At 39.6% G+C, this 15,012-nt stretch overlaps 1 protein-coding gene across 1 annotated transcript; it reads left to right on the forward strand.

Moving 5' to 3' along the window:
- Positions 1-27: 27 nt before the first annotated feature.
- Positions 28-14,521, forward strand: sypb (synaptophysin b). Its single transcript, XM_067592969.1, has 7 exons — positions 28-717; positions 2,411-2,476; positions 8,351-8,475; positions 9,492-9,690; positions 9,802-9,993; positions 10,093-10,402; positions 12,356-14,521. Exons 1-6 carry the CDS (start codon positions 700-702, stop codon positions 10,369-10,371), a joined length of 879 nt encoding a protein of 292 aa, XP_067449070.1. The 5' UTR covers positions 28-699; the 3' UTR covers positions 10,372-10,402; positions 12,356-14,521.
- Positions 14,522-15,012: the final 491 nt, after the last annotated feature.

Raw genomic sequence — 15,012 nt, forward strand, 5'->3', positions numbered from 1 at the left:
ACAGCAGTGTTTCAATTGATGTTGAAAACTGCAGCAAAATACAAAAGAGCGACTTATATAATCGGCCATTAATGGACTGACAGATGGTGAACATCTGGATTTCACTTCTGCCTTTTAAAGGAAAAAGAAGCATGCATAACAATAACCTATATGTGTCTGTTGTTCAGTTATGAATTACACATTTCACATTCACACCTTGTAGTATTTGCATGAATGTAGAGAATCTGAACCTCTCTTTACTGAACTTGTATTTTGCACAATAAGGCTTAAGTTCTACTAAAATGGAAAACATATTTTTCTAAAAACACAACATATTTTCGTTGATGTCAAGTGATCGTGCTGCCTGCTAATGACCAGCAGCAGTCCACGAACCTTTTTTTTAATGTCCCCCCTCTACATCACGCCTCCTGCCTACTAAAGCGTGAACAGTCTCCATGCGCTCCTCTCTTCATTATAACCCCCGGGCAATCTCAGCTCCCTTAGAATAAAGCGGCGCCGCGATTGGACAGACGGCTCCGCTCGTCTTTACTCCACGTCCAATAGTTTTTCTGACGTCACGACGCCTCACACGTCCTCGCCCAGCTTCGTGACGCAGTCCAGCTCTTCCTCCTGGGCGTCATCCTCCCCTGGGCTGTTCCGGATGAGACGCCTCCATCCCTCCGCCCCTCTGATCCTCTTATCAGCGAGTAAGCGGCCAAGATGGATGTTGTAAACCAGGTAAGGCTTTAAGGGGGAAATCGTCTATTTCATTACTGTTTTCTATTGGTAGCTGATGTTCATTTATTTTTATCATTTCCATTTTGTCTTGCGCTTTAATAAAGATATTTTTTTATCACAAATCCGCCAACCTTACCGTTTGAATGCAATGCTTTCGATCAATTGGAGTCGAAATTGCAATTAATGCATGTTTAAAAAATTGCCGTTGTGTAAAGGCACGACGGACCGCGACGTAATTGGACAATTTTCCACTACTGATGCTGCCGTCGATATGATGGAGCGGCCCGCTGACAGACCAAAATGTGTAGGATGTCCAGAGATCTGCTGCAGCAATGACATTTAGTGAACGAAGAAGAGGATGTAGCCTATTATCTCCTGAGATTCCGCTAATTGATTCGGATTGCTCACGTCTCAATTAGCCTGCCGTTGCTAAGATAACAAACAGGAATCTAATTAATTTCTAAGGTCCTTGGTGTTTTCGTTTAGCCGCAGTAGGCCAGACACTGAAAAGGACATCTCCTGCATCTCTATGGCCACGGTTCATCTCTCCACATAGCTTGTGTGTTTTACGACAAAGCCCAACCAGGTTTTCCCGGTAAATTGCGCGCATATCAGGCTGTCAGGCTGTCCTACACATGAATTTTTTGTCCGCACATGCGTCATCGGTTTAATGTGGATGTTTGGCGAGCGCTGGCTTTTCTGGGAGAAGCAGCGAGCGTTCAGGGTGAAAGTGGCCCCCCACAGCATGAGAGAAAAACCCATCACTGCTGCTTATTCCTGTGCGGCCATTTATTGATGCACGCAGGGACACGCCGCCTTCTTTGCGGTGTCGCATTCACCTGCTCACAAATGCCCACCCCCCTTTACACCCCCCTACTCACCCACCCCTCTCTACGCCTCGTCAATTAAACACATTTCGCGAGATTTTCTTATAAATAAATAAAAAGACTGGCGTGAAGCGTGCAGCGAGAGAAGAGCCAGTTAATCAGCTTTGTCTAATTGTAATGCTTGCAGGAGCTCTCTCTCTCTCTCTCTCTCTCTCTCTCTCTCTCTCTCTCTCTCTCACACACATACACACACACACACACACACACAGTCGTGTTTTCATCACTTCAGAGGACATTACATTAACTTACATTAATTTCCTGGAGACTTACCCTAACCTTAACCTAACCTTCACATAACCTAAAACTAACCTTAACTTTAAACCAAGTCTTCACCCTAAAATTAATGATTTACGTTAAGGGGGCTTGCTTTTTTGTCCCCATAAGTGCCCACAAAATGACTGTGTAAACAGATTTATGAGGAATACCTGGTCCACACACACACACACACACATATGCACACACGCGCACACACACACGCACGCACATCATTTGAACTCAATAAATTACTACACTGTAGCTGTACAGCATCTCATATGCCCACAGAGATACCAGCTGTGGTAGTTGAGTCACTTTGTTCACAGGCAGATATTTGCTATATAACAAACACCTGCAGGTGCCAGCAGTAGGCCAGGCCTGTGGGCTATGAGAATGAGGTAATTAGGTTTACGTTTTTTAATCATCAGCATCGTCGTGTCGTCATCATCATGCCCGGTCTACTGAGACACTAGTGAGAGAGAGAGTCACTATAGAAATGCGAGAAACTCTGATGCTGATTTCTGATTTTTATTGTTGTTTTGTTTCGACAGTTGGTGGCCCAAGGGCAGTTCACAATAATCAAACAACCGCTGGGATTTATTAAAGTTCTACAATGGGTAAGTCTTCTATTTTACATATTTTTTGGTTATTGCAACAAATAATGTTTGAATATTTTCCTTGTTTATTGAAAAAAACACACAGAAGAAACTATTGTTATGGATAAACCACTTGGAATGTGCATTGTTTGCAATAAATAATGATGACATATCCCTCACTGAGAGATTTATGACCTTCTGTCACACAGAGGTCATAAAGCTGCATAGGGGCTTAATAATGTATGAATCTACTACTCTCTGAATCTACACTGTTAGAAAAAAAGGTTTGCTATTGAACCCATACTTACAAGGGTTCAGCATTTCTTTTTTTCCTTTCTCCAGACACACAAGCTCCTCTTAAGGTCTAATAATTACTTTTTTATATATGTATTCAAATAATTACTGAGGAGTCTCTTGTATCCTGATGATGAGGATGATGATATTGCCCCAGCAGGCCTGTGCAGGAGACACCAGCAGGAGGTGTTACATCACCGCTGTAGTAACACTAAGTCAGTCCAGTGAGGAATATAATGACATTTTGTCAAATCCTTCCCAGAGGACATGACCTCTGCATACAAGTGCAGTTTATTTCCTGTGTTTGATGTGCACAGTCCCTCTAACCAGATGATGGAGCCAGAAAACTACAGTATTCAGTTATTAGTTTGTTTTTCTATGAAGAGCAGCATTGATTTAGAAATAGATACACTGAATTATTTTAATTTAGCTCAAGAAGATTTCTGCATCTTGAGGATAAAGCTGTTTCTCTTTTGTTTTTCATTTATCGGGAGCTAATTAACGTGAACAGCTCTGGTGTTTACCTCTGAATTCTCACCGGTATATGAGGTGTTAATCAAAGCCGCACATGTTAAAGATTATGTTCCACCATCACACATACTCTTGTTATAATGTGCTGTCATCCACACTGTCCTCACATCAGCAGCAGCATACTGAAGAGGCTTCAGGGTGAACAGCGGTGCCTCACTATGGCAGATTTTCTTTTTCTCTACAGCTGGGGCATCACAGTGGTGGGAAGAGTGCTTCTAATTATCCATGCAGGCCCCGCAGCAAAGTGAAGGCCTCTTAAATGTCTGGATTTGAATGTGTTTTCTTTTTTTATATATATTATGTTGTTTTGAACTGGTTCTAGCTGGTCATGGTTTTGTGGTTATGGCTTCAGCAGCCAGTTAGTGTTAGCGACATAGTGACCAAAATAATTGCTAGAGCTGCAACAATCAGTCAATGAATCGGTTAGTTGATTGACAGAAAACTCTTTCGATAATCTAATAATCATTTTAGTCAAAAAAAAAAAACATTTGCAATTCTCAATTGTGAGAATGTGATGCTTTCCTTTGTCATATATTATAGTAAACTCAATATCTGTTGGTTTTGGACCACTAGTCTAACAAAACAAGCTAATTTTCTGACATTTTACAGTCAAAACGATAAATTGAAGGATAATAGACAAGTTAATCAAATCAATAATAATGAAAATAAACATTAGTTGCAGCCCCTCATTAAACATATGCATGAAATATAATTGCGTCTACATTTTGGCGAGGTAGATGACAAGGAAAGGGGTGCCCCTCCTGCACATGGCTTCCATAATTCTTAGCCACACCCTTGCTCCTCAGCTTGGCAACACCCTTAACACAACCCAGATGAAAACGAGCGTGCCAAAGCAGCTCTGACATATTCCCATACTGCAACGGGCTCTGCAGATATACCAGAGAGCAGTCAGAGGCATGAGTGTACTGCATGACTCTGTAGTCCTTCCCTGGAGCTGTGTGAGTGTGCCAGCACCTCATCACAGCCTCCGTGGGTCACTGCAAGCCAACCACCAATCAGAAGCCACGTTCAGGAGGCCAGGGCCCATGAATCATCTGTCAGAGGGCCTGCGTGCCTCAGCGTCAGACTAGAGGAGGAGCTGCTGGAGCTGCTGCTCTTTCTGGATTAATATGGGCATGCATAACCAGCAAGACAGTGTTTTTAGGAGGGGAGAGAGGAACTACCCCTCAAAAGTATTTTTCCAGTTTCTAGAGCAGGATTCAAGCAGGAACTAATGAAAAAAAAGCTTGCTTTCTTTCCAATTTCTATGCATTTACATAAAATACAAAGCAGCAATTTGTGCAGTGTTCATATTTATATAATTTAATTAGAGAGATGCAAGTAAATGGATTGGAACAGTTTAGGACAGTCTGTGGGTTGAAGATGTGTGATTTTTTTTCTTTTTTTCTCCGTTTGAGCTTGAAAATTACACTTATTTGCAAAGGCTTCTGAGTGCCATTTTTTGCTACATGTGTGGGATTAAACCAGCGTCCTGTATTTGTGCCTCATGTAGCTTTGCCCACCTCGCCGCCCCGCCCCACCCCACCTCTCTCTCTCTCTCTCTCTCTCTCTCTCTCTCTCTCCCTCTCTCTCTCTGGAGAATAGTGCTGACAAAGCCTAGATTTGATGGATGTTGGAAGACACTGAGTTCCCAAATAAAGCTGATGTAAAGCTCAACCACAGTGTACGTAAGCAGCGCTCCTGCCTCCTCCACTACAGGATGGCAATGCTATGTTGAGTTTCATCTGCATTCAGATTTCTGCTGTCTGACTCATTCCCGGCACACGTAAAACAAAAAAAGGCTGTTTGTGAAAACATGAAATAAGAGCTGTATTCACTTTGGCGTCGTCCCTAATGTGTAATAAAGGCTGTTGATTTTGTTGTAGCTCAGGGGGTTTTCACTGTTCAGACGCTGGTGACTCTCCAGTGCCTCTGGTGAGGGGTTATACAGTTTGTGTTTATTTCTGTGCTCTTCTGCTTTTGGCTATATGTTGGCATGTATGTCTTATATAACGGTTCGATTATACACAGTATTATATAAGATATCATAACCTTTGTAGTCATGTCATCTACAGCAGATGTGACGCAGGTTTCCTCCTTAACACAGATATATTAAGCAGTCTTTAAATCTGACATGAACACATTTTATTCATTTTATTCATTGTAAAATATATTTTCTGCTTTTAAATGCACCAGACCCTGCTAACCTTAGTTTTAAAGGTAGATTTGCATATGAATCAGGAAATTATTTAAATTTTTTGGCAATCAAATTTGAAAGTATTGTATATAATCACAAAATATTAACTGGAGGTAGCTAAATTGGCTGGTACGTAGGCTGATATTATATTACTGCATTATTATATTGATATCGGCATATATGGCTAATAAGAAACATACAGAATTACCAAATATGATCAGAGAGCAATGACAAGTTTGTTTTTTTAACCATAAAATGTTCTGCTCACTACATATCTTGTTCAAAATTCTAATAACAATTAGATAATAATAATAATTTAAGGTGTCCTCATCAGAAATACTTATCTATATGTGTATGATACCCTCTCAAATATCAATATCAGTATCTCTGCTTCATAAATCCAGTATTAGGCAGGCTCTAATATTGTTTATTGATATTTTTACTCATCTTTCACTGAGAGAAACACAAAAAGTACAGACAGTGTGAGAGAAGCAGTAGCAGACAGTTCGTTTGTGTCTGCGTGTGTGGGATTGTGTATCTTCTCAGAACAGAGGAGCTGACACCCATCCAGCATACCAGGATGGGTAGAAACCAGCATCTACCTCCTCACTGTGTGATGCTGCCAATAGTGTTACCATGGCACCTAACACTCACTGTGCCACCATTTCTTTTCTCAGCCTGGCTGGCCCTCCGATTCTCCTCCTTCTAACTCATCCCTCACCATAAAAGTACAGCTCTTCATCGTACTACAGTGCCTCCCATTTAGATTCAGTTTCCCTTCTACTGACTTTTACTTTACTTTAATATGTATCTCATTTCATTTAAATACACAGACTAAACAGCAAACATGTATTTAGAAGTTTTTAACTTCTCATACGTTTAAATCAGGGCTTGTATTCTGTGTTATGATACAGCAATAATGTTCTAAAAAGCTAAATTTCTCTCTGGGAGTGAAACTATTCAAGAATATATTCATATTCAGCTTCCCCCACTTCTTATGTCATGTCAGTGTGATTCAAATGCTTTCATTCATAACATTGCATCACTTTACGATGATTCAGTCAAAGCAGCAGTGTTGCCCTAGTTAGAGTAAGTTTCATCTTTTCCAAGATGTCTCTGAGGAAGAAGAACGTACAGCTGGGGCACCAAATGTTGGTCTAGATATTGATCCCCCCTCATGAAATCTTAACCTCTAACTGTCTCAGCAGGATAATGAAACACTGATATGGACGCTGGGAGCTCTAAAGCCTTTGAACAGCTTCAAAAATAAAAAACAGCTACAGAAAGTTACCTTGTAGCAGCATAAGGCAGTTATAGCAAACAGAAAGAGATTGATGACATTTGTTTTTTCGGATGAAATATACCATAATGCGCACTGTGTGAAGGATTGTGCCAACACTGCAGTTGTGATAGACTGCACAAGCTGTAGGTATTGATTAATTGCACAACTGCGGCATTATATCCTGTTATTCTGCTTTCAGCTTAAAGGGAAAACACAACTCACTTTTTGCTGCCTTTTCTTACAATCTTACAGATTTCAATTTTGATCCGTTTGCTGGAACAAGATTCTTCCGAACACTGACAGAGTTAAGACTGTCTCGAACGTGACAACATTGTAATGAAGCTCAAATATTCGTAAAATTCAGACCAGTTTCCATATTTCTGACTAAGACTGTAATAATGTAGAAATTCTTTGTGTTTTAAGGTGGATTCTACCTCTGTAGCTCCACTGTAGATAGCAAATGACTCTTTTTTTTCTTTACTTGTGTTGTTATGAGCAGCAGCATCCCCCCTCCCCCTCTTTCATCACATCTACAGTCATTTGCATTGATTATTAAAACCTGTTAATTAGCTTTTTACCAACAACACGAAGAGAAGGTGTTTGAGATTTTGGTAGAGAACACTAGAAAATATAATAGCCCTCCAGGAACACGGATGGATGAGTAAAGCTATCACAATGAGGCTCTGTTTAGGCAGCCACTGTGTGTAAATCCAGCAAACGAGCCTGCGACTCACATTAGCTAAAAGATTACTCTAAATAGTCCAGTGTGTGGATGCCTGCAGCAGGTAAACGGTACTACAAGACTAGAATTAAGGAGTGAGGACATGTCTTTGTGTGTGTGTGTGTGTGTGTGTGCATATGAGCTTATGTGTATGCATGTGTGTATGTGTTGTGACTGGCTTTACAGTAGCTTGTAGTTGAGTATTTGGCGACAGATGGTAGAGCACCTCAGTCAGATTAATAGCTGGATTTTCTGTCCAATCGGATCTGGCCTGCTGCGTAGGGAGGGTGTGGTAAAAATAATCTGACTCGTCTAATCTGCTGTTTGTGTGTGTTAGAGTGTGTGAGTTTATCTCCACGCATGTCTGTTTGTGCCGTTCTGCAGAACAAAACTGAACAAAATTACTGAATGAATACAATATCACTGTTGTACCATAAAATACAAAAAAATAAATACTATAGAAACAACCACAGAAAAACAACATCAACTGAATGTAATGGTAACCATGGCAACAGGTGCAGCCTGTGCTGTGCAACCTGGTGATCATACTGCATTGATTTGCACTCGGTGTGCATTTTTCAGCAGCTTGCCATGATTGGTGGAACGTCAGTCTGCTTGAGAGATGGCAGGTGGTGAAAGCACAGTCTGCAGCTTTTACAGTTGTCACCTGTTTTACACTCTTCGTTTACATGGTTACATCATCTGAAGTAAACTGGAGTATAGAAAGTGTTGGATACATAATGCAGTACCAGTATTCTCTGGGGGTTTTTTGTTTTGTTTTTTTTTTGCAGTTTGTCTGCGAGGTGTCAAAGATCACTGGACAAGTAGTCAGATTTTCACTCTATCTTTTCTCTCTTTTTCTTCCTGCAGATCTTTGCAATCTTCGCCTTCTCAACATGTGGCAGTTACTCTGGCATGTTCAAGCTGAGCGTGGAGTGTAAAAACCGGTCGGAGAGTGACCTAGGCATAGAAGTAGAATTTGAATATCCATTCAGGTACGTATTCGGTCATGCACATGTTACTTCCAACACTAATAGAAACTGTAAGCTCTTACACATTGTAAATACACATTCGGCGCCTGAATCAGAATAATTTACTTATTAGTCATGGTTAGATCTAATTTGGAAGTTTGCTTTTTAAGATTTGATTCATTTGAACGTCCCAGAACATAAGGATGAGAGTGATCCTTACAACACTGCATCTTTTCCTAAGTGGCATTTGTTATAAATTACATAAAAAAGTGCATATGTATATATAGAGAGAGGGACGAACACATAATTTCTAATTTATAATCAAGGCTGAAGACTTTTCTGTTTGCCTCTGCCCTTGATATGCACCGTAGCTGCACTGTAATTTTTATTCTCCTGTTTAATTTGTCTTCTTCTATATTAGTCATTTCATCTTCTATTTTAACCCTTATAAATCATATTTAAATCTGTCTTTTGATAATGCCTTGTCTTTATGCCTTTTATGTTTTATATAAAGCACTTTGTAAGGTCATTAGCCTACATCAGAGTTGAAGGTTAAAGGAGCAGTTTGACATTTCGGGGAATATGCTTATTCACTTTTTTGTGAGAGTCAGATGAGAAGACCAATACCACTTTGACATCTGTCCATTAAATATGAAGCTGGAGCCAGGAGATGGTTAGCTTAGCTAACAGTAAGCCTCGCTAGTCCCACATATAACCCCCCATAAAACTTGTTTTTACTCTTTGGGTTTTGTATGGACCAAAAACATGTTAATCAGTGAGCTTTAGGCAGCTAAAGCAGACACGAGTGGTATCAGTCCTCTCATTGAACTCTCAGCAGAAAGCAAATAAAATACAGTCCCTGCAGTATTTTGTTACAGACTGCATTAATATTTTTTACATACATGGATAATTTAAATAGGCATATCTAAAATAAATATAACACTGCCTGTCTCTGTGGAGTAGCACTACTTACTCACTACTTTTTCTTTGTTCCTCTTGCAGTTTTTCATATCTGTCTCTCTGTCTGTTGCTGTTCTTAGGCTCCATCAGGTGTACTTTGATGCCCCCTCCTGTAAGGGAGGGAACCCCGAGCGTCTATTCCTGGTCGGGGACTACTCTTCCTCAGCTGAGTTCTTTGTCACCATCGGTGTCTTTTCCTTCCTCTACTCTATGGCAGCCCTCTCTGTATACTGTTTCGTACTGGAGAAATACCGTGAAAACAGCAAGGGGGCCCAGATCGTGAGTTTGGTTATTCCTGACATTTCCTTGGCCTATATGCCCTCAAACTAATCTTACTATTAATATAGTTGTTGGTAGTAAAAGTGATCATCTTGTCTTGCTGATCCCCAGGACTTTGTTGTGACAGCGGTGTTCGCCTTCATGTGGCTGGTGTCCTCGTGTGCTTGGGCTAAGGGTCTGTCAGATGTGAAAACAAACACAGATCCAGAAAAGGTCATCTCCTACATCTCAGCCTGTGATGAACAAGAGAATCGCTGCCATGAAGTTTACGACCCCAAAGTCTCTGGCCTCAACACCTCTGTGGTAGGTCCCAGATGCTTCACACTGAACTAAACCATGAGAAGACTTGACATTATGACAGAAATTAAACACTTATCTGAAAACACTCTTTCCAATCCACAGGCTTTTGGCTTCATCAACCTGATCCTGTGGATAGGAAACCTGTGGTTCGTGTTCAAGGAGACCGGCTGGATGGCTGCCTTCGCTGGAACATACGTCCCATCACAAGAAAAGCAGCCTGCTCCTGATTCCTTTGCCCAGGGTGGCTACGGTGAGCAGGACCCCTATGCCGGTTCCCAGGGAGGGTACCAACCCGACTACGGCCAGCAGGGAGGCTACGAGGATGGAGGCTACAACCAGGGCTATGAGCAGCAGCCCACTTCCTACTCTAATCAAATGTGAGCCTGTCCAGTCAAACTACAGCTGCAGGATGGTGAGTATAAACATACGTCATAGGATGAAACAGATCACATTATCTTAGAGTTATGATCTAATCTAGTCTTTAATTTTAAGCACTTGTAATGGCTGTTTTATAACTTCATCTTCTGGATATCAACCTAATACTAATGTCAATATTTTGGTCCAGTAGTGGCATTTTGCTTGCCACTGCATGATCATCAAGAAGGGGTGAAGGTCTGCTGCTATGCAGATGATGCACAAACTTACATTTTTATAATGCTATCCTTTCCTGATTATCTCCGCTTTGGATGCAGTGTTAAAGTCATAGTGAACCAGCAGTTAGAGGGTCTATAGCTTCCATAAAGTGAAGCATTTCAGAGTGAAACTGAATACGTTGGCGGGTTATGATTACAAGAAGGATTTGAATCATGTCCTTCAAATTTGATTGGAGTTGGCATGTGGGCATGGCATAGCAAATATAAAGCAGAGGACTGTGTCCCTCCAACCAAACCTCCCTCACCCTCCAGTTTTTACCAACTGACATCCAAAAACACAGCTCCTATTATACTGCTCTGCTAGCTACTTCAACCCACAAGACTCGGAATTAGTTTTATGTGATTTTCGGAGTTAGCTCGTTGCCCCAAATCACATTTGATTGGATAGATTTATGCATATATTCTTGAGTTTGAGATCAGTCATCAAAACTAACAAACTAAACAAGAAGTAACGGAAAACAGGGAAAAATGTATGTCTTTATTTCACTGTGTCTCCTAAAGTCTAACTACTAAAACCTGAAGGTATTTTTTAATTAACAGTAGCTCTCAGTAGGGCTGCAAATAACGATTACTTTCATTATCATTGTTTAGTCTATAAAATGTCAGATGTCAGGTGAAAAATGTTGATCACTGTTTCCTGAAGCCCAAGATGACGTCCTCAAATGTCTTCTTTTGTCCCGACCAACAGTCCACAACCCAAAGATATTCAGTTTACTGTATAGAAAACTAAAGAAACCAGAAAATATTCACATTTAAGAGGCTGGAACCAGAGAATTTAGACATTTTTTAAAATAATGACTCCAAATGAAGCAATTATCAAAATAGTTGGCGATTAATTTAATAGTTGGCGACTAATCATTGCAGCTCTAGCTTATAGCAAAGAAAAGCCTGAACCTTCTGTCAGCATACCAGAAAATGTGCTTACATGTACTTAAAATATATACTACAAACAAAAATGCCCTCACTAGAATAGCAACCTATGTTTACATTTTCCTGACAAGCGATCTCGTGCAAATGATGAAAACCTCCTCCAGAAAAATTAAAGCAAAAGGTTGTTCGTTGAAACAGCATATGTTTATGTTCAGTAGCAAAGGTGATGGTGGCATCACGTTGTTGCATGACAATGAGGTTGGGGTAGCTTGATGGTGCACAAAGCATCCTGTTATAGTACTGTACTGTAATCTCATCATATATGCACTCACCTGCTCTATTTTCCCGTTGAGTGCCACTATTCCCCAAAAACCATGTTATAGTCCTAAAACTTTGGGTGAAAGAGTTTTTTGGTGTAGCGCTGCAACATCATTGGTTAGAGTTCACTCCATAAGTTAGTGCTTTAGTTTTTGTTTTAATCTACTTTGTGACAGTTGTGCTAAATACTGTCTATAACTTCTTATCTGATGTTTAATTTCCTCTTTTTTAATCATTTGTACCACTATGGGGTTTGAAAAGAATATTATAAATGAATATATTCTGGGTAAATAACATACAACACAACATAATAATACAATTTATTACATAACATAACATACATCATAAAACTACGTACAGTACTTGTCATTTTCTTTAATGCGGTAGAAGGTGCCATCATATCAGCTATATCCCATATTTGCTGAGCTATAGTTTTGTTTATATATTCAACATGTAACTAATGTGATATTTTTCTTCCCTCTGTCTCTTGCTTCTCTACTTTTTTTTTTTTTACCTCTTCCCAGGGTGACCTTGTGACTATGGAGTGTGGCTCTCAACCACCACCTGCATTTCCGCACTCCTCTGTTTGTCTGTTTGTGTATTTGTGAGTTGACAGGCGGAGGGAGGGCGGCATGGAGGGCAGAAACCGGTGGGGCCTGGGGAGGGGAACGCCACTGGGGAGCAGGATTGTGGTGTGGGGGGGGGGAATGGGGGAAATGGGTCTTTGCTGTAACATGATGTTTATTCTCGTGATGTATTTAACTGTAGAAGACAACAGAGGATTGTCTGTTTGGTTATACGAGAAAAACTTGAATACAAATACCAAAACATTCATTGACGAACATTTAAGAGAAATCTTGTAATGGAAAAGACTTACATTTATGGAGAAAAAAAAATTGTAGTAATATTTAACTTGGGAGAATGTATTTGTCTGTGCTGTGTAAATATCAACATGCTGATATATATGATTATATGTACTCAGTTGAATAATTGTGCACTCCATATTAGTTGTTATACAACAAATGTTGAGCACAGAGTTATTCAATTGCATTTACTTTGGTTCTGTTTAGGAGCTCACATAGTTTAGCCTTTGCCCTTCATCTCCCTTTCTATAAATTATTCATGCTGTAATGATGTTTTTATTTATTCATCTCAGAATCTATGAACATCATTTTTTTTTTATTTTCTCATTGTGATATTTTTATTTGCAGCATTACTAACAGGATTTAAGGAACGGGGTAAAGGCAACTGGAAATGTGATGGCAAATGTTAAAAGGAAAACAAGATAATTATAGATATAAAAAGTGAGCAGAGAAAGAGTGAATTATAGTAATAGCAGTGAATAGTTGGTTTTAAGTAGGTTGTTTCAACTTTATTCATGTCTTTATATATATTTTTCCATCAAATATCACTGTCAAGAAAGGACGAACTCACATAATATTTTAAATCCTGACATATAAAGTCAACAATGCATAAGGTTAAGAAAATTAATGAGCATGGTAGCATCTTATATTTGCTGTGCTGTTTCAGAAAAATGCTATAGTGTGCTGTCGGTATGAAAATTGTGAATCGGAGCCGTGAACAACAGTTTTAGACGCGTGTGTTTGTTTATTTGTTTGGATTTATGTAATGGCATCAAAACAGATTTTGTGGATGAACCTCGTCCTGTTTCGATCGCCTTTTATGTGGTCCAGAAAGTTGTAAAACAGAGTCATATAGTTTTTTAACTGGTGTTTCTATCACACTGTAATCAGTGACATACATACTCACATTAACATGAACTGTAGGTAAATGAGAAAAAAAGTATATTACACTTTAAAGACCTTGGTTATGCCATGGTAAACACAATATTCTAAGGCGGTCAGAACGATATGTCTCCATATATACTTCTCCTGCATCTTCAATCCTTGTTTATCTCTTCTCTTTCTGAAGGCAATCAAATTTACTGCATGCATCATACTCCTTATATCCTAAAGCATCCCTAAACATAGTTGAGAGGCTGAGGCTCAAAGCTGCAGGAAAGACTACACATTAAAACCGTGGTATGTTTGATCCATCGTAGTGGTTACTGCGCAGCACATACAGAAGCTCTGCTATATTCCACACAAAGCACAAAGTATGTGCTGCAATAATTACTTCTTTCCAGATAAATGCACCTCCTGTCCTACTGCCAATCCTCTGTTTAGATATAAGAGAACATGTTTGCCAAATGGTAAGAGATGTGTCTTGATTGGTAGTTTTGCTTCCATAGTCCTCATGAGAATTAATTGTTGTCCATTTCCAGTATATTGGTCCACTGCACAGCCGTGGATTCACTCATTTTTTTTAAAATCAGGGTTCTTTGATTCAGGCAGTGTAGAAGCACCTGGCTTTCTCTCTTCCTCTAGTCCCCCATCTATCCTCTGTTCTTTCTCTCTATCTCTCTTTCTCTCTTTCACGGTAGCTCTTATAAATATGCTGAAATGAACTATACTCTGTCGTTAGTGGTGAATGATGTCTTGTGATACTCTCTACGCCTTTGGATAGTGCTGTGTTTATTGTGTATGATGTATTCATATTAGTATTTATGATAATGATAAGTCAGAGAAAAGAAATATCCAAGACTCCAGAATTCTGCTGTATTCTTATTATATGGGATCCATGTGAAACAAAATGAAATAAACTTGAAATTATTCTGTTGAAGGTAAAAATGTGTACTTCTGTTCATGGTCACCTTTTTGTTCATTTGGTCGAGTTGGATTTATTAAAAGCATCACTACTAATAAACTGTCAAAAACCAGTGGTGGAAAGTAACAAAGTACCAGTCAAGAGTTTGGACAGACTTTCTCATTCAGGTGAAAGGGAATGTGTCCAAACGTTTGACTGGTACTGTACATTTACTCAAGTACTGTACTTAAATACAATTTTGAGGTTTTCAACCTTTTTGTCATTTGACATCTTACAAAAAGCAGTGTGTAGTCGGGGTCACATTTCAGATATCTGAGTTGTTAACAGCTCCACTGAATAGTGATTTTTCCCTCTAAACTTCTCACATGGTTTCATTTCAATAAATGTTCAAATGATCCAATATTTCACCAAAAATCAGAGATTGAAGAAAAATTCTCTCATCCCTCATCCCATCCCATTCTCTCATCTCACTACCCCTCAGATTTATCTGGTGACCCTTTGGAGCGGTTGAGAA

Source organism: Thunnus thynnus, chromosome 6 (genome assembly GCF_963924715.1).
Source record: "Thunnus thynnus chromosome 6, fThuThy2.1, whole genome shotgun sequence".
Lineage (NCBI taxonomy): Eukaryota > Metazoa > Chordata > Actinopteri > Scombriformes > Scombridae > Thunnus > Thunnus thynnus.